General features: G+C 47.1%; 1 protein-coding gene across 1 annotated transcript in view; it reads right to left on the minus strand.

The window, feature by feature from the left end:
* Positions 1–499: 499 nt before the first annotated feature.
* The window catches only part of MPZL1 (myelin protein zero like 1), a 50565-nt gene continuing 25399 nt past the window's right edge, over positions 500–25665 (minus strand). The window contains exons 5-6 of the mRNA XM_088464992.1: positions 19908–20013; positions 500–3379 (exon numbers count right to left, since the gene is read on the minus strand). Of these exons, the coding sequence (XP_088321118.1) occupies positions 3278–3379; positions 19908–20013 (208 nt within the window). The 3' untranslated portion in view covers positions 500–3277. The remainder of the gene's footprint in view (positions 3380–19907; positions 20014–25665) is intronic.

Consider the following 25665-nt stretch of genomic DNA (forward strand, 5'->3'; position numbering starts at 1 on the left):
TTCTGGAACAGTTTCGAAGAAAAAACAATTTGTTAATTTCTGATGCCTGTGGGATAATTTAGAGCAACAACAAAATTTTGACTCCACGATCACCAGACCAAGCCCTTAAGCCAGAGGTTCTCAAACGCGGCCCTCAAGGCTCACCAACAGTTTAGGTTTTAGAGATATCCATGGATGAGCACAGGTGGTTAAATCAAATTGACTGATGTACTAAGTTACCTGTGATCATCCATGGTCCTCTCTAAAACCTGAACTGTTGGGGAGTCTTGTCACTGGTCATGTTTACTTGTGATATCTGGATAGCAGGAGATACAGCAGGTTTCTCTCTCCTCTCTCCCCTCATGCAATGTGGGGTGGAAACAGTAGACAAGTGATGGCATCAATGGTTCATTTGCCTCCTACATACTGGGCGCTCCTTCCCGGTCATTTAAAGAAAAACAAAAAGATGCGGAAATGCATAACTGACTTACTGAACAAATGTAACCCACACACTGTACGCTGAAGTGTAAAATAACTTTATTCCAGTATAATAACTGTGAAAATACAGAAAATATCCTTTTACAATTGCATTTATGTGAGATCTACTTCAACTGCCGGAGCGTCCCTCCCCACATACGGTGAGGGTGCCTGGTGGGTCTTCTGCAGAGGAACTGAGTTTGCAGACCATAGCCGGTGACCCACATCACCTTACAGCAGATCACATGTGAATGCAATCCCAGAAATGAATACAAAATAAATTCCAGTTTACAGATGCGAATCAGGACTCAAAGCAGTAACAGATTTTACACAGGAGAGAAAAGCATTAGACAACCGCAAATACTGGAGGATTCAATTTTTATAAAACAAACATAAAATATGTGAAAGTTGTAAGCTGGCCCTCCAAACAGGGCGATGGTTTCTTCCATCAATGGTGGCAGCATTGTCCTGATCCCATCACTTAAATATTCCACAGAGCTGTCCGATATCTTACTTCCTATTGAAGATCACCATTCATTTATTATTTCATCAAGAAAATATTATGGTAGGCAGTGATTGGCGGGAGAGAAAGACGAATACATCCTGTGTTGCCCCACTTATCTCTACAGAGTTAGGACTTCAGTCTATTTTAAACCCAACTCATGGATATATAGCCAAATTTATAAACTGGATCCAGTCACGTGAAGTGAAGAACTTTTGCCTGAAATCACCTGTTGTAAACTCTAATCTCACAACACATTCTTGCTACAATTTAAGTATGCTAATAATTGACCATTCCTAACAACGGTAATCACGGACATAATCATGGAATGTAGTGCGTTTCTAGGATTACTGTTGTTGCAAAGGTCAGCTATTTACAACCTGTCATATTGCAGTGAGTGGGTTATGAGGTTTCAACAGGCAATTTCAGACAGCAGTCATACTATAAGTATAAAGATTCCAGTAAATTGTAGTACACATGATTTTAATGAGGCTGAGAGTCATTTGAGTGGTTACTCTTTAATATGATTAAGGATTTGCCTAGTTGACAAGATGTAATGCAGTCCGTGTAATAAAAAAAAAAAAAAAAAAAATGAACATGGTGCGAATTACACCTTAAATATGCTTTTGTGGATTAGGACTGACCAATACTCAAAGGAGACACAAAAATGTCTGACAAACTATTACTAGCTAATATTCCAAAACACAACATCTAAATCAGAGATACAATAAAAACAGCTTGTACAATTTACAATAATTACACAGCCAAGTACATACTCATGGCACCTACATCATGTAATGACTTAGTACCTACACATAGTGGAGACTGAGTCTGGAGTGGGTACAAGGAGCAGGAGTCACAGCCACCAGGGAAACCACGTGGAAAGTTTAACCGCGCTAAACGCCATAATGGTCTTCGTGGTAAGCACTAGGCGAGTCGATTTTTTTTTTGTAACTGTAGCGTGTTGAAAACACATGATACATGGAAAGCTTATTTTAATTTTAGCGTTCTCCAACACGGGTTAGTGGAGACTGACATTTTGCGAATTAGACAAATATTTAGTTAGATGTGAAGCACAGGGGGGTTCATCGTGGTCTCTGGTCGCTAATGTATTGAAACGCTATACTTTCCTGATCATTTGGGTCAGCCCACAAAAATGGCAGAGTCCACTGCATGTAAGCGATCGGTACATGCTGCACCTATAGGCAACATTATGGTCAACATTCAGAAACTTAAAGCGAGGGAAAGCAGCTATATTACACTCTAATAGGATTTGTCAGTCTCCTACCTCAAAGGCCAGTTCTGGAACCGAACTTTTAAAGTAACTTTCTCCCTTTTTCCAGTTTTTAATTTTTGTTTCATTTTATTTTATTTTTTTTTAAATATATTAGAAAAATATGGCAAAGCACATTCAGACATGCAGCACTGGTCTCTGAGTTAGATTAAATAGAGTATGTACAAAGTTCTACTATATCAGAGAGTTTAACAGTTGAGTTCACAAGTATAGACAAAAGGCGATTACTAGGAGCAGGGCAGAGTTCTAGAACAACTTTTGCAGCAAAAAGCCTTTTACAGGTTTTGATATCAGCCTCTCCCCTGCGTCTATGTGACTAAGGGGGTGACGGACAGTTTTTCCCATAGACCTTTTAATAAAAGTTTTTTTTTTTTTAATGCGTCGTTTGATCCTACAGTCTCAGAAAAGCTTTATATGCCCAGATGGAAAGTACTGGACCAAAAGGCCACAGCAACGGATACATAAGTAGCGTATTATTCAAGAGATTAATTGCACTTATTTAAGGATGATTTTAGTACTTTGATAAATCAACAAATAAGCAATACAGAATATAGGTCTACTTGCAATATGTAGAGCAGGTTATGGCTATATTTCACACATGTATTTTACAGATAGGAAATTTCAGAGCCAGAGATGCGCTACATGGACCAGTTCATACATATAACTTAAAAAGTAGGAGTGGAAACCTGTAATATCATAATTCATTGTATAATGTATTGACAAAGTTGTCTCAGCAAGCACCTGAACATCACCTTCAGTCTCAGATGTGTATATGAATCAGGAAAACAGCCCAAAATAATAACTCAAACTGACATATGGACCTTAGACCATCAGTGTAACTTCTCAGATGGTGCCCCTCCGTGAGGCACACACGTATACAATACACATCGATACAGTCACATGCATTGGTCCCGGGTGGCAAGGCTGCACATGGCATGTGTCCCACAATTTTTTTTTTCGTGCCGCATAAAGCCCCATATTATCAGTAGTCTATGGAATATATATTTGTAACCAAGGCAGGAAAGTCAGCAGTTGTTCCGGATGTCGGCGTAGACCACGGTTTCTGATTTGTTAATCTGGTTGCCAGCTTGCCCCGAGTGATCCAGCTGAGCGTAAATTACCGGCCCCTGAGAAGAGACATAGTGAAAGAAGTTATTCCGGGTATAAGGAACTGGTCATCGTAGAATAAGTGATCAATGTTTTCTTTATCCCATTATTTGTAAGATGTATGCTTAGGAAAATTGCTAAAAAAAGGGTCCGTAGCCCAGAGCAACCAAACTCTGGACTTAATTTTACTGGGATAGTTTACAGGAGGAGACAAAAAATAAAGAGTTATGGTATAACATACCTTTGTTAACTCTTTCTTTGAGGTCCATGGGGTCCACAGCCATTACGTTGGGGTATGAATCCCGGTCACCAAACAGTTAATGCAAACGAGTTTTCTGCTCCCAGGATGCACCGGGGTTCCTCCTCAAATACCCCACCCTCTGCCTCAGGTAGCCAGTTCGTTACCAAGCTCAAGCAGGCATAGACAAACAAAGGGTAAGAAAGAAAAAGGACCCATACTCAAGTTCAGACTTTCAAGAGAAGAACTACGGAAAAACCTCCCCCAGAACTATAGGTGCGTCTTGGTGGGTGTCCTGTGGACCCCATGGACCTCGAAGAAAAAAAAAAAAAAAGTTAACAAAAAGGTATGTTATACCATAACTCTTATTTTCTTCTTTGGGGTCAATGGGGTCCATAGACATTACGTTGGGGATATCCCAAAGCACTAACCCTACGGGCGGGGACGCTCCTGACTCTCGGAACAGAGGACAATCCTACGCCTGAAGGAGGCATCCTGAGAGGCAAAGGTGTCAAAGGAATAAAATATGACAAGGGTATGGATGGAAGACCATGTGGCTGCTTTACATAATTGCTCAGCAGAAGCACCCCGGCGGGCAGCCCATGATGGACCTACCGCCCTAGTAGAATGTGCAGTCACTGATTCCGGCACCCGCATACCAGCCTGTGTATAAGCCAATGAAATTGCCATGCGAATCCATCTGGCCAGTGTCTGTTTACTGGCTGGCCAGCAGTGCTTATGACAACCATAAAGCACAAAAAGTGAATCGGACTTCCTCCATTTGCTCGTGCGTTTAACATAAATTCTTAACGCACGGACCACATCCAGGCAAGCCTCACCTTGTGAGACTTGTGCCCTGAAATGCTGGAACTACTATTTCTTCATTAATATGAAATCTAGACACCACTTTCGGAAGGTAACCCTCCCTAGTACGTAGCACTGCTCTATCTTGATGAAATACCAAGAACGGCTCCCGGAAGGAAAGCGCAGTTAAATCCGACACTCTACGTGCAGATGCAATAGCAAGGAGGAATACAGTCTTTGAATTCAATAGACATCAAGTGGCTAACAGCAAAGGCTCGAACGGAGGAGCCTGTAAAACCTTCAGAACTAGTCAAGTCCCACGGAACAACCGGGGAAACGAAGGGAGGCTGAATCCTCAACACCCCCTGAAAAAAGGTCTTTATATCGGGTCTCAGAGCAATTTTATGTTGAAACCAGATTGAAAGAGCCGACACCTGTACCTTTAAAGAGGCCAGGCGGAGCCCTTTTTCCAGACCGCTTTGAAGAAAATCAAGCACTCTGGATATCAGGAACTTCTGTGGATCATACTCTTCGTTCACACCACTGAAAGAAAGTATGCCAAACCCTATAGTATATACGGGCTGAGGATGGTTTCCGTGCCTTCAACATCGTCCGTATAACAGACTCGGAAAACCCCTTCTTCCTCAAGACGGAGGCCTCAAGAGCCATGCCGTCACAGATAGCCGATGAAGATCAGAGTACCAGCAGGGACCCTGTAGCAACAGATCCGGTCTCAATGGCAGAGGCCATGGGGTGTCTATGGAGAGAGACTGTAGATCTGTGAACCAGTGCCGTCTCGGCCATGCTGGAGCTATTAATATGACGGTGCTGCCCCCTTGTTTGATCTTTCTGACAACTCTGGGCAGAAGAGCAAACGGGGGAAACAGATATACCAGCTTGTAACGCCACTTTACTGTCAGTGCGTCTACAAACTCGGCTTTCGGATCTCTTGTCCAGGATCCGTATCTGGGAACCTAGTTGTTCCTTCTTGATGCCATCAGATCTATTTCTGGTAGGCCCCACCTGTCCACAAGGTTCCGAAAAACCTGTGGATGTAGGGCCCACGCCCCTGCATTTATCTCTTGCCGACTGAGAAAATCAGCCTCCCAATTAAGGATTCCTGGAATGAACACGGCAGATATCGTGGGCAGATGAGTCTCTGCCCATACCAGGATCTTTGATACCTCTGCCAAGACAGCCAGACTCCTTGTGCCCCCTTGATGATTTAGGTAGACGACCGCGGTGCGATTGTCCGACTGTATATGCACCGACCTGCCCTTTAGGATTTCCTGAGCCTGCACTAAAGCTTTGAATATAGCTCTTAGTTCCAGGAAGTTTATCGGTAGCCGGCTTTCCACCACTGACCACTTTCCCTGGAAAGTGTGTGACCCAGTCATCGCCCCCCAACCTTGAAGACTGGCGTCGGTTTTGACTAATGTCCAATCCGGCACCCAAAAGGGGCGACCCTGCCTGAGATGCTTTGTCTGCAACCACCAGGTCAGGGACAACCGTACCTCTGGAGAGAGACGCAGCAGCTGAGACCTGATCGTGCGATGATCCTTGTTCCAGCGAGACAGAACTAATTGCTGCAGTGGTCTGGAGTGGAATAGAGCGTATTCCACCATCCTGAAGGTGGCCACCATCGACCCCAGGACCTGCATGGCAACTAGAACGGATATCTGCCTGTTGCGAAGCATCCTGCGTATTCGTGATTGTAGGGCCAGGATCTTCTCCTCCGGCAGATATATTTTCTGCACCACGGAGTCCAATCTCGCTCCCAAATGACACATCTGTTGCACTGGACTGGGTGACGACTTTTGCCAGTTTATGATCCAGCCGTGACTGTACAGACATGATACTGTCAGCCTCAAATGATCCTGTACCTGCTGTGGGGACTGCCCCAGGAATAGGAGGTCGTCCAAGTAAGGCAAAATCCTGGCGCCTTGGCGTCTGAGGCATGCCATCATCACCGCCATCACCTTGGTGAACACCCGAGGGGCTGTGGACAGGCCAAACGGCAGGGCCTGGAACTGAAAAAGTGTTCCTCCCCTACCGCAAAACGAAGACATTTTTGATGAGCCTGTGTGATTGGGATGTGAAGGTAGGCATCCTGTATATCTAGGGATACCATATAGTCCCCCTGTTCCATCGCCAACACAATCGATCGCAATGTTTCCATCCTGAACCTGGGAGCTCGAACAAATTTGTTGAGCTCCCTCAGATTCAGAATGGTATCTGAATGGTATGACCCTTTCAGTTTCTGAATAAAGAACAGACTGGAGTAAAACCCCTCTCGGAACTGATTCTCTGGCACCGGAATCACTACTTCTGATGCTAGCAAGGCAAGAATAGCCTTCTGAAGGGCCAAAGCTTTTTCTGAACCCGCCTGCAGGTTTACACAAAAGAACCTTTGCGGAGGAGTCTTCCAAAATGTCAGGGCGTATCCACGGGAAACAACTCCTCGAACCCAGTTCTGAGGTGCCAGGGCTCTGAGAACCGAAGTAGTCGGCCCCCTACCCTGGGATCCCCCAGGGGGAGGCCCGTCCCATCAGGCCACTGGTTTATCCTGGACGTTTGTTTTGCCAGGGCTTCCTGGGTCCTGCCTTTTTTGGTGGAAGTATCGCTGAGGGCTGACCTTTGGCCTTGCCCTGCGGCCGAAACCCCCGAAAGGACGCCCTCCTCAATTTAGACGAGGTTGCTGATGGCAAACCTGCCGTCTTTGAGGCTGCCATGGAGGCTACAATTTTGTCCAATTCTGGACCAGAGAGAACACCTCCTGTGAATGGAAGGAATTGTAGGGCCTTTTTGGATCCTGCATTTGCGTTCGAATCCTTCTACAAGAGGATCCTACGTGCCACCACGGACTCTGCTGAAACCTTAGAGGAAAGGATCCCTGCGTCCAAGGAGGCATCTCCCAAATAAGAGGCCCCTTCTCTAATAAAGGAGATCATATCCAGTTGCTCCTTAGAGGCATCTGGTAAAGACTCTGTTAGAGTTTTGGCCCACTCCTCAATAGCTCTTGCTACCCAGGCGGTGGCCATAGCTGGGTGGGTGGCCGTTCCTGCCAGCGAAAAAATAGATTTGACAAATCTCCAGTCTCCTATCCGTGGTTTCCTTCAGCGAAACTGCTGGGATTAGCAGAGTGGTACGTTTAATCAGCTGTGCCACATGCGCATCAACTGACGGTGGATTCTCCCACTTGGCAGTGTCCTCTGCTGGAAAAGGATATAGAAGCGCCATTCTTTTAGAAGAATGGCTTATCTTATCTGGACGGACCCAGGCTTCCTCCATAAGTTCTGATAAATGTTCAGACTTTGGGAATTCTGCCTTAACCACTTTCTGGCGCTTAAACAGGGTGGGTTTTCCTAGGCGGAAGATCCCCCTCCTCGATATTTAGCACTGATTTTACCGCCCTTATCAGAAAGGGGACATCGGCTACTGGGAAATGAGCCTGTTCCTCCTCGGAGGAGGCACTGGAGTACTCAGCCATATGAGGCGATACATGGCGCCTAGATTTAGGCTGCTTTGGCTTGACAGCCTGAGGCTGAAAAACCCCCGAGGACGATGCCATGACCTTACCAGCACCAGGGTCCATCCAATGCGGCCACATCATGGGCATAGATGCATCTGCTGAGGCAAACCCCAAACTGGTGGTACCGGGGCAGCCAGCCGTTCCGCCACCTGAGCCATAACCTGAGAAAAGGACGGCCAAGGGGGCTCAGGGCCTGAAACAGGCAAACTTAATTGGTGTGGAGGCTGTCTGAAACAGTTCCCACAAAGCCCATTTTGTAGACAGTCCTGTGGGGACAATCCTGCCTTGCAGGCTATACAGGATATCAGCAAGCTCTCACTACCACAATCAGCCTAAGCTTAGGTAGGATAGAGCCCTGTAAAATACCAAAACCAGCAGTAGTCAAGGCATACAGGGAGACTGCCCAGCGTCCTGTTAGGAGCAGCGTTCAGAGAGCAACTGACATACACTCTGGCTGCCCTATATGGAGGCTGAGAGGAGCAATCCACAATCACTGTGCCAGAGGACTGAACTAGCGTGTGGATTGGGGGAGGAGCCTCCGGGGAAGCGTACCTCCCCTATGCTGCTTGGACCTGCCCGGTAAACTGACCTGGCCGCCGCCACAAGCCCTGGCTGGTCAGGATCATAATGTCCCGCCGGTCTAGGCTAGGAGACAAGCCGTATGCCTCCAAACTGCAGCGCGCCTCCGGCCAGTCTCACCGCCGGAAGCCGGACCGCCACGTGGTCCCGGCGTCAGCGGCCGCCGCAACCACCTGCTTACCTGCCATCCCCTTGATCCGGTTGCGGTCCAGGGCCTGAGAGCCCCTGACGAATCCCCTGCCAAGGCTAGCGGTGCGGCGCTGGAGGAGGTAGTTGCAGCGCGTGGCCGGTGCGCCTCCAATCAGGCGCGAGGCTGCTTCCAGGACAGCTCAGACCACCCGCTGAGATAGAGTAAACTTTTTTTTGTACTCGTCTGCAGGACTGCTCCAGCAGTCCCACCGTCTATGTGGTGAAACACACCAAACGGGAAGAACTGGCTACCTGAGACAGGGGGTGTGGTATATGAGGAGGAACCCCGATGCATCCTGGGAGCAGAGAACTCATTTGCATTAACTGTTTGGTGACCGGGATTCATACCCCAACGTAATGGCTGTGGACCCCATGGACCCCGAAGAAGAAATATCTGATTTCGTGTGTCCTCAGGTGCCCAAGCAGCAATAGTGGTCTCTTATTCAGTAGTCCTTTCCCAGGTGTTTCCTACCAGGTGCAATAACATGCATACTAGAGGACAACCAATCTTATATAGGGATTCCCTCTTCCATATCAGTCTGTAAGGTTTCTGCTCCATAAGAAAACCACATAACCGACCAAGGATTAAGACTGTCTATTACAGTTAAATATACAAAAGGGAATTCCACAACATTAATGGTGTTCGCCTTTAGTGTAGGCATGTTCAGATCATACTATACATAACCAGCAAGTGTAATGGACCACATGGATCTCTCATCACAGCCAAACTACACAAACACCGCACACTTACTAGACCGATAAATCGTATGGCGGAACAATTTCATCAATGTTCACTCATCATTGTAACAAGCAGCCAAACACCACAACAAACACCAAAGCTGCAGAACCAGTTCCAGATCATGTGTGTGAAAGAACACTAAACAGGACTGAATTATTAGGGTATTTTTAAATATCACCCATCTAATGTACCTGGCAGATGGACCAAGCAAACATTTCTATTAGAGTAACCTTTACAGAAGAAAGAAGCACTGAATGGTATAGAAATATTACGGGTACAACCGGGGCCATTTGTGGAATCCAATCTATGAAAGAACATGTTAGCGATTATTACCTGAACACAATTACAAGGCGGCATTGAGGACTGGAATACAAGGACAAAATGCCGTTATGAGGCCAAATGAAACGCTGTACAAGACGTCCTTGACTGTGCTGGGAGTTTGGCAGGACAGACTTGTTATTTTGCAGGCAGAGATTGGGACAGTTGTATTGTATCAGAACTGGATAACGTTAAATTGCAGCTTGGGAGATATATGCAACTTTTAGCTTTACACTCTACACAGATGGAATAAATACTCATCTAGCACATGTAGTGCTAAGTGTCCGTCTAGACACAGCCCAAGGATGTGCCCGGCCCCATTAAAGAGACGTATAAGACAATATCAAGTTCTACCCACTGAACCTGTATTTCTTGTACATGTGGAACACTTCAGGGGCATGAGCCAAATGGTCTCTTGGGGGTAAGGTCCTCTGAGGAAGGTTAAATAAAAGCAGTTAGAGAGCGGAACTTCTCTTTCTCTTATCACTGTGGAATTGGAGGGTGGAGAGGCCGGGCAGTAGCAGGAATAGCTGGATGTATGCACAGGAGCACAGAAAACAATGAACATCCTCTATTCACCTTTTTTTTTTTTTTTTTTTAAATTGCCACTATTTTGTAGGAGGTGCCTTTTGCAGATTATACTACCCCTAATCCGCTAAAAATATATAGTGTAACAGAGTATTGTTTACTAAAGTAACCCAGTTATACATACATACACACATATACATACATATATACACACACACACATATACATACATGCATACATACACACACAGCAAATTCTTCTAGCAATTCCATAACTCAGTTACATTATGCCATTGGCTCTGTACCTTCCTAGACTCCCTTAGTGGATGCCAAAAATGACCCAATATCTATCCAACATGGGAAAGGGCCAGGGTGGCGCCCTTCCAAATTTAGATATTTGGAAAGGGATGTCAGGAGTACAAGAGATCTATATCTACCTTGGAGGAAGGATTACCTCCTCGCACTGGCTGCTCCCAACCACCGGGACACACTGCCCATCAGACTCTCCACCCGTCTTCGAAACGTCAAACAGGCTCTCAAAACCCACTTCTTTATTGAATCGATCCAGTACTCATCCTAACCCACTGCTCTATCCTCCTCGTCTGTCCTCTCTGCCCCATTGTACGCCCTCATGAGCAGGGCCGCTCTTACCTTATAGGCTTTCCCCTCCACCCACTTATTCCATTATCTCCTACCCACAACTGCACCATAACTTTTGTGGGTACTGTGACTGCAATGACACAATGTCTATATTGCTTGTATCCCATGCTTTGCAAAGGTTTGTACTCTAAGTCTTTGGCATTTCTGCCTTGAGTTGTTTGCACGGTTTTGGCTTATTTACTTTATAAGGCGCTGCAACACCCATGTGTTGCCATATAAATAAAAATAACAACAATAATGGTAATATCCATACGCGTTGCAATCACAAGTGCTGGCACCCAGGGAGCATGCCAACATACACTAGCAAAAGTATGGTGGCACAGACCAGTACGGGATTCCATTAAGAAATTGTTAAGCCAGTAAGCCGTACCTGCCCCTACAACCACAAAGCACTCAGTGGCGAAACAGACCACGGGACCTGGGCTTGCTCGTGACTGGGGGGCATCAAGCGGACACACCCCATAAGGTGTGACATTTTATATGATGGACTACAAATTGAAATAATCTGCTTAGTAAGTGGTTTTATCCAATGAAGCGAGGTGCGTCAGGGTGGGTGCCCTGTGGACTTCGAAGAAAAAGAGTCATCAATGGTAAGTCTACCATAACTCTTATTTTCTTCTTCAGGGTCCATAGTGATCCACAGAAATACCTTGGGGACGTCCTAAAGCAGTTCCCCTAAGGGTGGGGGAATGCTCCTAAGCAGAAAGGAAAACTCATTGCCCAAAAGGAAGCATCCTGAGAGGCAAAAATATCAAAGGCGTAGAACCTAAGAAAAGTGTGGACATACCACCACATGGCTGCCTTGTACAAATGTTCAACATAGGCACCACAATGAAACGCCCACGATGGTTCCACAGACAGTAGAATATGCTGTCGCCTTGTTTGGGACAGGGAGATCAGCCTTCGTGTAAACCTGGGAGATAGTCGTACGTAAACATTGAGCCAGAGTTTGATTGTTGGCTGGCCAACCTTGTTTGTGAAAACCATATAACACAAAAAGAGTATCTGATTATCTAACAGAGTTTGTACACTCCACATAGATACGGAGAGCACGAACCATATCCAGGAAGATTTAACCTACAAAAAGATCTGAAGACTGAAAAAGCTGGAACCACAATTTCTTCATTCACATGAAGACTGAACACTACCTTAGAAAGTTAAGCCTCCCCTGTACGGAGGACAGCTCTAACCTGGTAAAAAAAAAAAAAAAATGGGAAGCAACAATAAGTGCTGCCAAAGAGACTGTCTGTTATATGGCTCCTTGAATAGACCAGCAGATTGATGAATTACTGATGAGTATTGCTGTGTTTTTACAAGTTTCCGGCTGTTTGCTTGCTGTTACAGTAAAACCTGATTTTGCATTTTCTAATGGAGTGCTGGTATTCTATCCTGGTTGGGGTAGCCATTTTTTGCAGGTTACTCCAAGTGGATGGCATATATTAGAGAGAAATATATATATATATCCGCTGTCAATCTCTTCCAATCTACAGAGTCCAGAGGTTCCAATTGGGGAGCTTTTAGCCCTTTGAGAACCAAAAGGCAAATCCCACGGTGCTACAAAAGGTGGCTGAACTCAGAATTCTCTTTTTCAGGGGGTTCTCAAACATCCGGCAAAGCAGCAATTCTCTTCTGGAACCAGACTGACAGCGCGGAAACCTGCACTCCCAGAGTGGCTAGGCAGAGACCAAAGTCTAACCCAGCCTAGAAAAAATAAGTACCCAGGAAAACCTAAAACCTTAGGGTCATACTTTATTGTGGGAACACCCAACAGAATGTCAAACTCTGTAACAGATGCGGGCAGAGGAAGGCTTTTCGTGCCCTAAGCATCGTTCAAATCACAGAGCTGGAGAAACTTTTGTATTTTAAGATGGAAGCCTTAAGAGCCACCCTGTCAAGGACAGACTAGGTAAGTCCGGATGCAGGCAGGGACCCTGCACCAACAGATCCAGCCATAGAGGAAGAGGAATCGGACTATGAACCAATGACATCTAGGCCAAGCAGGAGTCACTAGTATTACTGTTCCGCCTTCCTGCTTGAATTTCCTGAGAATCCTTGGGAGGAGGGAAAAAAAAAAAAAAAAATGATATACGCCAGCTTGAAATCCCATCTTACTGCCAGTGCATCCTTGAAGGCGGCTGAGGGGTCTTTGGTCCTGGACCAGTACCTGGAGACCTTGTGGTTGTGACGTGATTCCATGAGGTCTACGTTTGGTAGGTCCCATTTGTCCACCAGGAGTTGAAAAACCCCCAGGAGGAGAACCCACTCTCCAACGTGTATATCCTGATGACTTAGGAAGTCTGCTTCCCAATTGAGGACTCCCTGGATGAATATTGCAGAGATAGCCAGAAGATGACGTTGTATCCAAATCAGAATGTTCCCTCCTGGCTGCATGACTTCGCGTGCCTCCCTGACTATTGGGGTAGGCTACTGTGGTCACGTTGTCGGACTGGCTCTGGACTGGCCTGCCCTGGAGCAGGACCTGTGCCAGGACAAGTGCTTTGTATACTGCTTGAAGCTCCAGAATGTTTATGGGCAGATGACTTTTCTGATTTGTCCATTTTCCCTGAAAGGTGTGATGACCCGTCACCTCTCCCCATCCACGAAGTCTGCTGTCCGTGATGAAAAGCACCCCAATCTTGGATTCAGAATGGGTGACCTTTATCCAGATGATCCTTATGTGGCCACCACACAAGAGAGAAATCTCTGGAGTGAGAAGGATCCTCTGGTACTGTATTAGAGGATACTGTCCGTTCCATCTGGAGAGAATCAATTGCTGCAAAGACCTGGAGTGGAACTGAGCATATTCCACCATTTCAAATATGGATACCATCTACCCCAAGACCAGCATCGCTGATAGAATGAATACCCTTTGATTGCAAAGCAGTTTGCATACTCGCAATGACAGGGCCACAGTCTTGTCCTCTGGTGGCAGAAACCCCCTTTATGTCCGCGAATCCAGAAGCGTCCCCAGATGTACCATCTGCTGTATTGTAGACAGAGAAGATCTCTTCCAAATAGATTATCCAGCCGTGCTTCTGTAGGCAGGCCATGTCATTTGGAGATGGTGTTGTAGAATTGCTGGAGAGTAGGTCATTATCAGAAGAACCGCCCAGGTATGGCCGTATTCTGAATCCCTGAAGCCTGAAATTGGCAGTCATCACTGCCATTATTTTTGTAAAGACCCAAAGGGCAGTCGAGAACCCAAAGTGCAGTGCCTAAAATTGGCAAAGTTGTTTCAGGACAGCAACCCGTAGAAATTGTGGCGAGAAGGCTTAATCGGCAAATGGAAGTACGCCCAATGAATGTCCAGAGGAGCCAAAAAAAATAATAAAAAATCTGCAGATTCCATTGATCGAAGAGTTTCCATATGGAACTTGGGTACACGGATAACCCTGTTGAGGGTTTTCATATTTAGAATAGGGCGATGCGACTCATTCTTTTTCTGAACCAAAAATAAATTGGAATAATAATCCTTTCATTGAACCACAGGAACCGGGATTATCACCCCTGCCTGCAGCAGGGAGTAAATGGCCTACTGTAGGTACAAGTTCCTGATAGACTCCGATGGAGGAATTTGTGCAAAAAACTTCTGGGGAGGATGTCTCCGAAAAGTGAGAGCATACCCCTGAAAAACCACTTCTCTTACCAAGGCTTCTATTTGATGCCAGTAGTCCGCAAATTGAAGAAGTCGGCCTCCCATCCTGGGCTCCCCCAGGAGGAGACCCGCCCCATCAAGCAGAGGGTTTGTAATCCGGCTTTAAAGATGGCCGACCAGGACCTCTTAGCTTGCTTGGTGTTCCTGCGAAAACTTCCTAGACTTTAATGTAGCTGTTGAAGGCAGACCTGCACAATTTGAAGCTGCCAGAGTATGCAGTACTCCAAAAAGTATATTTCCAAAGTAAGGTTTGCAGAGCCTTCTTTGACCCCGCATCTGCTTTCCAGGACCAAAAAGGCTCTACGAGCCACAACCGAGGCGGATGATGCTTTAGAAGCTAGGAGCCCAGCATCTATTGCAGCCTCTCCCAAATAGGGGCAGATTCCCGTATGTGGGAGATATAGGTCAGCTGTTTTCTGGTAGCATTTGGCAGAATATCCTCCAATGCACCTGTAAATTCTTCAATAGCTTTGGACACCCAAGCCACAGCTGGTCGAATAACAGTTCTATATGATGAAAATACTGCTTTAAGACAGGTTTCAATTTTCCTAATCTGTAGGAGATGCTGACTAAATAAGCTACATAGCGTTCCTGACTACATGTGTCACCTGAGAATCCATGGAAGGAGGGACTTCCTATTTAGCACATTCAGCAGCTCGGAAAAGATACAAAGATGCTAATCTTTCTGTTTATCCGGGTTACTCCATGCCTCTTCCAGCAGCTCAGTGAGCCAACCACTCCGATGATGCATCTGAATCTAGACGCTGAGCAGACAGAAAAAACTAACGTCCGCTTAAGCACCTTCCGGTCTGTTCGTAACATACGCCATACTCTGACCAGAGTGGGTTTAAACATCCAACCAGGAAGCATGTATAGGAGGGGACAACCATAGCATGCTGTGAGTATCCCATTAAAAGAGGCAGTGTAGGAGTAGCCAAATGATCCACTAGCTGCGTCATCACCTGGGACAAGGAGGCACCCAAGATGGCTCCTGTACTGACGCTGGTAAGGTGCGTACACACGGTACGATATCTATGAATGATAACCATATCGTTCATTTTTATGCAGTGAACGACCAACGATGCACGTTCCGACATGAACGATAACGATATCTATGATCGTCCGTACATGCAGGCCAACTTGCACGATATAGTCAACTGTTCAGAGATGTGGCAGGATGACTTCTCTCAAAATAGCTCTCTCAAGTCGTACAGATCGTACTGTGTGTATGCAGCTGTGGACTGGTGATGTGGTTCTTTATAACAAACAGCACACCAACTATCCTGTATAAAGTGCTGAAGGAACAAGCCTGCCAAACAGGATTTACCTGAAACCAGCACAGAGGCCTCAACCCCTGTTTCCCTTTACATATTCCATAATAAAAGGTAATAATGCAATGCAATATGACAGCCTTCACAAATACTAGTAAATATGAAGTACACAGAAAAACCCAACCACCTTTACCAGAGTGATGAGGAGTACAAAAGAGTGATAGCCATAAACTGAGAGTCAGAAATGAAAGGCAATATCAACACAGCAGCTGGCTAACAGTCACATACAATGCATATGTAATTTAGTTGCAATAGACTCTCAACCAACTACTCAAACACAAGGTTTGGTAGAATATAGAGACCATATACCCTGACCCGAGAGAGACTTATACAGGGAGACTGACCCAAAACCTCCTGAGACCAAATCGCTTCAGCAGAGCACCAATACTGGACTGTGAGCATCTCATTTACACGAGGAGGGTAGAAGGAGCGACCCAGGCGAGCAATAACTTGACGGATCTGTGTCTGGGTCGGGGGAGGAGCTGCCGGGGGAGAGCCTACCTCCCCTAAGCTGCAACCACCGACTGCGTACACTGGCCTCATGGCAGCAGAATATAAGACCCCGGTAGTCTAGTGAGGGAGCGGACACACCGGGCCCTCACTGCAATGGCTTCCAGGGCATCTTCAGCGCCGGAAGCAAAGACTGCCACACACGATTCACCAAAAGCGAGGAATCACCTTACCTGACATCTCTGTGCGTCCGGTTGCAGTTCAGGACTCAGCATAGCTGCTAGCGAGCTTTGCAGTGACCCGATAAAAAATCACCAGAGACATTACTGGTGTTGTGGCCCAGCGGAGCTATATGGAGTCGCAGTGCGGGAGTCTTAATACAGACGCTCGGCACTGCTAACTCAAACATAGAAAATAAAATGTAAAAGTAAAAGCTTGGGACTGCCTGCGCAGTCCCGTTACAAATGTGCGTCTGAATCCTGCCGCACCAAACGAACAACTGAATGCCTTTGGCAGGGGTATATGTGGAGGAGTACCAGAGGCATCCTGGGAGCTGAAAGCTTAACTGTCTGGTGCCTATATCACTAATATAATCTATTTAGCATAAAAAGAAATGATAGGGACACACACACAGACACACACAGACAAGCAGGAACTGAAGACATTTGCAGTAGAGGCCTGGCAGAGCATCTCCAGGGATGAAACCCAGCGTCTGGTGAAGTCTATGCGTTCCAGATATATAGTTAATGGTGGGGGGTGGGACTGAACAGAAAATAAGTTTAAAAGCCAAATAAACCTTAAAGGTCACAAGATTCATTGTACCAATACATATATAATAGAGATATTAAAATTACATTCATTCCATCCAAAAAAGGGACATTATGTGCCAACCAACCTCTAGAGCAGGACTGGCCAACCTGTGGCTCTCCAGCTGTTTTGAAACTACAAGTCCCAGCATGCCTTGCCAGAGTTTTAGTATTCCTTAATAGCAAAACTGTGGCAAGGCATGCTGTGACTTGTAGTTTTACAACAGCTGGAGAGCCACAGGTTGGCCAGGCCTGCTCTAGAGGAAATATATATCTGATCAATCAAAGCCAGAAATCCATGGCAGGGGACACAGTGAAATCCAGACAGGGAAACCCTGTAGCAAAAAAAAAAAATTAACAGCGGTGTTAAGGCCCCCATACAATAGGCAACGAATTGCCCGAACCTGCGATGGTATCAGAAATGCCGACCGTCAGCCATCGATGTTCTTTGATCCGTCGAAGGATCATTGAAATTATATATGCTAAATTTCGCAATTAGCAAATCACGGTCATATTTTGTAAGCTCAGAGCAAATTTCCACCGAGTAGGAGGTTGGAATGGCAAAGGAGCGAGGGACCCGAGGCTTGTGGAGAAGCTACATTTTCACATGGTCATTTTCAAGCCCAAAAAACCTGGGAAATATTGGAGGGACTGAATTCCTTTTGAAAGTATGTCAATTAGAAGTGCCTGAAAGACATACAGTAGCCCAAGACCAGTGGTTCTCAAACTCTGTCCTCCGGACCCCACACAGTTCACGTTTTGCAGGTTGCTCCAACAGGTGCAATCATTACTCACTGACAGTTTATAAGATCCACAGGTGGAGCTAATTATTTCACTTGTGATTCTGTGAGGAGACCTGGAAAACATGCACTGTTTGGGGTCCTGAGGACAGAGTTTGGGAACCTGTGGCCTAGACAATATATTAATTTCACCTGCATGTGCTCAGCCTGCCCAGTATATACAGAATTCCACCTGTTGAGGTCCTGAAGGAGTTTAGGATAATTAGCTAAATATATTTGTTCATAACACCTTGCTATACAGATGCCGTGGTATTTATTGGGGGTTCTTTCCCTTAGGTAGTTTCAACAAAGTGGGCTATGAACAACAAAACACAAAAGGAGGAATATTAAGGACCATTATGACTGCTGTGTCAAAGTTAATTCTGTAATTGGATATTTCACCAAAAGCTTTCTGGTTGTGAAGCAAGTTTGCAAGGATAACAAGCGAGTTTGTTTTAGTCAAAAAGATATCGTCTACATTAGGGATACCTTATGCTGAGGGGCCAATCCCAAATTCACAAAATATATGGGGCCATTTCTGATTTTGGAAACCAGTCAGTCCATCATTAGGGTAAGAAATCAAGGGGAGCGTGGACACACCTGTCCATTGTAACTGCGATTTACAAATGGAGGAGGCACCAAACCATTAGCCAGAACAGAGATGGTAGGACTATGATCAATAAAGTACACCACAGTCAGGTAGTCTCTGTTTAGGCCAGAATATTGGAGTCATCCCCATGAAGGTTTAAATTAAAGGGAATGCCAGGTGATCGGGAAAAGTGGATTAGGACAATAGGCCTCTTGAGGTTTTCAAAAGCTTGTCGGCCAGGGATAAAACCCACCTGGTCCGGGTGAACCAAGGAAGATATAATGCTGGCCAGTCTATTGGACCAAATTTTTGCAAAGGAAGTTCAGATCGGAATTTAATAGGGAGGTAACTTGCACACGTGCTCGGGCCCTTTCCTAGTTTGGTCGATCACCGCGATCTTTGCCCTGGGTGGTGGCTCTATCAAATGTACCACCTTGTAAAATAGAAATGAAAAACCTCAAACAAGATGGGTTTTTGAAATGTTTAATGACAGACTTGCTGGGAGGACATCTGAGCCAAGTGCAGAAGCTTTTAAGTGATTTAGTGAGTGATCTCCTCCACAGAAATTTTGTTGCTGAATTAAGGCCACAGGGAGGTGGACAGCACATAAATAGATATATTAATAAATAAATGTAGTCCTGAGCATACCCCTTCTCTTTACACACAACTGTGAAAAACATTAGGTTGATATGAGCAACCACTATTTTGTATTGCTGTTCTGAGCAGCATGGATGGGACCAGCATTGGGAGGGTGTGCTGGTTCCTGTAGTGCTATTTAAAGGGTTTCTGGGGTACCTCTTAGGCGAGTAGGCCCTCAACTTTTTATCTATGTGCCGTTATGTGGCACAACAGTATGTAATTATAACCCAGAGTGGGTGCTACTATTAAGTAGAGATAGGGGTGCCAGTACAGAGGAGCCTTGACATGGCCCGGCGCTTAATCATGTATTTGCAAATATGTGCAACAATATTTGCAAATACTGGATTTCTATTATGTAGTATTCATGCCTTTTTGCAGTGTGCAGGAGGGAAACATTTTTTCTGTAGTCTTTTATGCAAACAATGTATTACAGAGGTCTATGCAATCTGTATGGCATATAATCCTAGTTCTCTGCCCTCTAAAAGGAGCTACCCACCTTCAAAAGACATTAACTTCAGTCATTTTTATATCAGTTGACCTTGGCTACAACGTATATGTATACAATTGTATGAAGCCTCTCAGCAAGAAAACCACACAACTCTGACCAATGATATAAAACAGTTGCAGAAAAGTGCACATAAAAAGCTGCATGTGAAGGTGGAGAACCCCCTGTAACCGCACACTGCAGACTATCACTTATACTAAGCATTTACCTGCACGGTTCCAGAGGGGATGTTGGTTACCAAAGCCTCAGCGTTGGAGGGAGACTTGCGTGGAGGCTGCTTAACAGGAGACATCAAGCTTTCTGTCGTGCTGCAGCTGCCCCCACAGGAGGCAAGCACGGGTGCACAGGAGCGTAAACCATTGGACAGGTGTACATGAAGCCAGACCACAACAGGTGACAGAACAGAGGAAATGAACGTTGGGAGAAAGAAAGAAAAAAAAAAAAAAAAAAAGGGAAAATAAAAACCAACAAACAAAACAAAAACAAAAAGGAAAAGAAAAAGAAGAAGGGAGAAATAAAACAAATACAAAAATAAAACAAAATGATGAAATAATGAGTAACAAATAATGGTTAAACATATTACAAAATGGATTTCACAGGACTGGGGAATGTAAACATGACACAGAATACGCATTTGATCATTGGACGTGGATGAAAGCACAGCACAGAGCAGCGTAGACTAGGACCCACTTCTACAGTGAGGAGTAACCTACACCCCGAAAAAGGGGGGGGTCAGACTGCCATTGTTCTAGACCATAAATGAAATAGGAGTATGCAGAATTTATGATTAAAAATTGCAGTAGAAACACTTTGCTGCAATTACAAGAAGAATCGCACAAGATTCACCTGCCAAATATTCTCTCAAAAGAGCTGAGTGACTATCTCGCTTCACTGCAGCAGATAAACTGCACTGGGGATACAGCTACTATATGCTCCCTCCAGCCAAGAGAATACGCTTCTAGATTAACCTGTCCTACTCTGGTTTGCTCATCTCCCATCTAACATCCACTGCAAGAACCTGCCGGAGCCACCGAAATGACAGTGGCCCACGCTTTGCAGCGGAACAGTCAGAAACACTAACCTACCCTCCTCCCCACACACACTAGCATAACTATGGGAGGGGAGTTCCTGTGGCTGGAACCCAGCTATTCCACTGGTCCCATCTGCTTGTTGTTTCTACTTGGAGATTTACATATATAGGGGACCCAGAAACGAGAACCCTTGGTTAATGATAAGTATAACATTTAAAGTGGACACAGTAACCCCTTAATAGCGAATAAATTATCTAGCGGCAGGTGAAGTATTGTTAGTATTTATCTCAGCCACACTACTTCCTTGTCTGAATTATATTTCTAATTAAGTCACAGCATTGTATTCTCCAAAACGCCTTTCGTTCCATTTCTCCCAGTTCCCCACATCCCCTGAATTTCTGCTTTTACCAAGGGCACAAAACACACACTAGGGAAGTGCTACTAGTGAAAGCGACACTACGCAGCAGGCAGACGGCACATTAAAGGTTAGCGCTGCTCGCCAGAGACAGGAAGCTGTTGGAGAAAGAAGCACACAGGGGAGATAGGAAGAACCGGCCTCACAGTTATCCAGGGGGGGAAACGCAGCTGAGGAGTCATATACACCAGTTATATCGTCTTAATCCATCGTCTAGATCGTGTCTGCAAGGGAGAGCAAGAGGCTGGGACCGTGTCCAGATGGGAGGATGAGAGAAAACCCCATGCAAGCTTCAGGAGGGTTAATTAGATTATTTAAGTCATTAAAATATGAGATATGGTAAGAACTTACCCTTGTTATCTCTATTTCTACGAAGTCCATAGGGTTCCACAGGATACCTTGGGGTATAGGTGTGACGTCAGTCGCAGGGCACCAAAGAGTTAAGCTTTCAGCCTCCCAGGATGCACTAGGTCCCCCTCCTATACCCCGCCCCCGGGCCAAGGCACCTCAGTTAGTTACCAAGCCATAGGCCGGAGGAGGAGAAGGAAGAGAGAGAACAAAGATCTGGACACATACAAGAATCACATTCTCACCAGAGGGAGACGGAAAACCGGTGACCAGAGCAAAGCCCATCTGCAGCACAGGTGCGACAGGGCGGGAGTCCTGTGGAACCCTATGGACTTCGTAGAAATAGAGATAACAAGGGTAAGTTCTTACCATATCTCATATTTTCTACTTCAGGGTCCATAGGGTATCCACAGGATACCTTGGGGATGTCCCAAAGCAGTATCCTTTAAGGGTGGGGACGCTCCTGTGCAGAAAGGAGAATCCGCCGCCCGAAGGAAGCATCCTGAGAGGCGAAGGTGTCAAACCTGTAATACCTCACGAAGGTATGGACAGAAGACCACGTAGCAGCCTTGCAGATCTGAACTGCCGAGGCACCACGTCGAGCTGCCCACGAAGGACCCACAGACCTAGTGGAATGAGCCTTCAGAGAAGGAGGGACCGGTAGGCCTTCATGAAGATAAGCTTCAGAAATAGCCATACGGATCCAGGCTGCCAAAGTTTGCTTTGAAGCAGGCCAACCCTTTTTACGGAAGCCAAAGAGGACAAACAAAGCGTCCGACTTCCTAAACGAAGAAGTGCGGTCAACACAAGTCCTTAAGGCCCGCACAACATCCAATGAGGCCTCACCCACGGAAAGACCCGGTGAGTTAAAGGCCGGAACAACTATTTCCTCGTTAATATGAAACTGGGAAATAACTTTGGGAAGAAACTCGGGCCGAGTGCGGAGCACTGCCCTGTTCCCATAAAAAACCAAGAAAGGGGGTCTACAAGAAAGAGCCCCTAACTCAGAAACACGTCTGGCCGAAGCAATAGCCAGAAGGAAAACAGTCTTAGCTGTTAGCCATTTAAGATCCACTGAGCCCAGTGGTTCAAACGGCGGTCCTTGGAGAGCCCTCAGGACCACAGCCAAATCCCAAGGCGCCACAGGTGGAACAAAGGGCGGCTGAATGCGGAGAACACCCTGCATAAAGGTGCGCACATCCGGGATTGTAGCAATCCTACGGTGAAACCAGACAGATAGGGCCGAAACCTGTACCTTCAAAGAAGCAAGGCGAAGCCCATGATCTAGTCCCGCTTGCAGGAAGGCGAGAATCCGAGACAGACGAAACTCCCGCGGTGCATAACCTCTCGGTCGACACCACTGGAAGAACGTATGCCACACGCGATGGTATATCCTCGCGGAAGACGGTTTCCGAGCTCGTAACATGGTACGCACCACAGAGCTGGAAAACCCCCGGGACCTCAGCATGGCCGTCTCAACAGCCACGCCGTCAAAGACAGCCGAGTCAGGTCCGGGTGAAGGCAAGGACCCTGAGACAGAAGGTCCGGTCGTAGCGGCAACCGCAGAGGAATGTCCACGGACAGACCCTGAAGGTCTGAGAACCAGTGCCGTCTGGGCCACGCGGGAGCTATCAACAGGAGCGTCCCTCCTTCCTGTTTGAATTTCCGGATTACCCGTGGAAGAAGGGAGACCGGAGGGAACAGGTATGCGAACCGGAACGTCCACCGGACGGACAGAGCATCCACCAGAGACGCCCCTTTGTCTCTTGTGCGAGACCCGTACACCGGCAACTTGTTGTTGTGCCGGGACGCCATGAGGTCGATTTCTGGAAGACCCCACCTGTCCACCAGTAGTTGAAAAACGTCCGGGTGCAGGGACCATTCCCCCGGATGAACGTCCTGGCGACTTAGAAAGTCCGCCTCCCAATTGAGCACTCCCGGGATGAAGACCGCTGATATGGCCGGAAGATTGCGCTCCGCCCAAACCAGGATCCGAGAGACCTCTACGAGAGCCGCCCGACTGCGAGTTCCTCCTTGCCTGTTTATGTAGGCCACGGTGGTAGCGTTGTCCGACTGGACCTGCACCGGGCGACCCTGGAGAAACCGCTGTGCCTGCTGGAGAGCATTGAAGACCGCACGGAGTTCCAAGATATTTATTGGAAGCTCCGCTTCTGTCGGCGTCCACCTGCCCTGGAACAAGTGTGGACCCGAAACTGCTCCCCAGCCCCGAAGACTGGCGTCCGTTGTCAACAGGACCCAATTTGGAACCCAGAACGGACGTCCCTTGTTGAGGTGGGTCGTCTGTAACCACCACGTAAGGGACAGGCGAACCTCCTGGGTGAGCACAATCGTCTGGGACTTCAGAGACTGAGTCAGCCCGTTCCACTTGGACAGGATCAGGTGCTGCAGAGGTCTGGAGTGAAACTGGGCGTATTCCACCATGTCGAACACCGACACCATGGAGCCCAGTAACCTCATTGCCGAGTGTAAGGACACCCGGCGGCTGTGCAGACAACTGCGCACCCTTGACTGTAAAGCAGAGATCTTGTCCTCCGTCACGAAGATCCTTTGCTGTCCCGAGTCCAATAAGGCTCCAAGATGCAGAATCCTCCGAGACGGGATTAGAGTGGACTTCTGCCAGTTGATTAGCCAGCCGTGCCGTTGCAGCAGTGCAATGGTCAGGTCCAAGTGGCGTAACAGGAGCTCTGGAGATCCTGCCACCAATAACAGGTCGTCCAAATACGGCAACATGCGGACTCCCTGCAGCCGCAGAGAAGCCGCCATGACCGCCATCACCTTGGTGAAAACACGTGGTGCTGTTGCCAGGCCAAAAGGTAACGCCCGAAACTGGAAGTGGTCGCTGCTGATTGCAAACCTGAGGAACTGTTGATGGCGCCAAAGAATAGGGACATGCAGGTAAGCGTCCTGTATGTCCAATGACACCAAGTAGTCCCCAGGTTCCAGCGCCAGAATGATGGACCGTAGGGTCTCCATCCGAAACTTCGGGACCCGCAAAGACTTGTTGAGTGCTTTGAGGTTGAGTATCGGACGATATGACCCATTGGGTTTCTGTACCAAAAATAGATTTGAATAGAAACCCTGGCCCCTCTGGGAGAATGGAACCGCCACTATAACTCCAGCCTGGAGCATAGTGTGCAATACCTTCCGCAGCTCCGTAGCCTTGTTCCGGTCTGATGGGAGACCCGTGGTGAAGAAGCGAGCCGGGGGTCTGTGCCGGAAGGAGAGGGCGTATCCGTGGGAAACCACCTCCAGAACCCAAGTGTCTGTCGTAGTGGTCGACCAACACTGGGCGAACTGTAGCAGGCGGCCTCCCACCCTGGGATCCCCCAAAGGGAGGCCCGGACCGTCAGGCCGCAGGCTTGTCATCTGGCTTGGGGGCCGGACGTCTGGTACTCCATGCCTGCTTCCGGGGCTTGACCGATTTCTTAGGGCCAGCCTGTCGAGGAAACGACTGTGGTTTGGGCCTGCCCTGGGCCCTAGATGACCGAAAGGACGATGGTCCCGAACCAGAAGGAGCAGCGGCCGACGGGAGACAGGCAGATTTGGCTGCCGCCAGCGTGGCCACAATCTTATCCAGATCCGGACCGAAGAGAACTTCTCCGGTAAACGGCAACGCTTCCAGACCTTTCTTGGAATCTGCGTCCGCCTTCCAGGATCGCAGCCACAAGGTGCGACGAGCAGCTACCGCTGCTGAAGAAATTCTAGACACCAGAGTACTAATGTCTAGAGCCGCCTCGTTGATGTAGGTGGCCGAATCACGGAGATTGCCAATCAACTCCGCCTGATCGGCCGGACAGTCGGATTCAAAAGAAGCCTCTAATGAATCCGCCCAGCGCTCCATCGCTCTGGCAACCCAGCAAATGGCCATAGCCGGCCGTGCTGCCCCCCCTGCAAGGGAATAAGCGGACTTCAGGCAGATTTCTACCTTGCGGTCCGTAGCATCCTTAAGGGAGGACATGGATGGCATCGGCAATGTGGCACTACGGACAAGACGGGTCACGTGAGAATCCACCTGTGGAGGGGATTCCCACTTAGCAAAATAATTATCCGCGAACGGATAAGCCACCGCCAGGCGTCTCTGCGGCTGGTATCTTTTGCCAGGTTGTTTCCACGCCTCCTCTAAATGGTCCACCAACTGACCCGAAAGAGGA

The sequence above is a fragment of the Taudactylus pleione genome, unplaced genomic scaffold (genome assembly GCF_031769625.1).
Source record: "Taudactylus pleione unplaced genomic scaffold, aTauple2 ptg001784l, whole genome shotgun sequence".
NCBI classification, from domain to species: domain Eukaryota; kingdom Metazoa; phylum Chordata; class Amphibia; order Anura; family Myobatrachidae; genus Taudactylus; species Taudactylus pleione.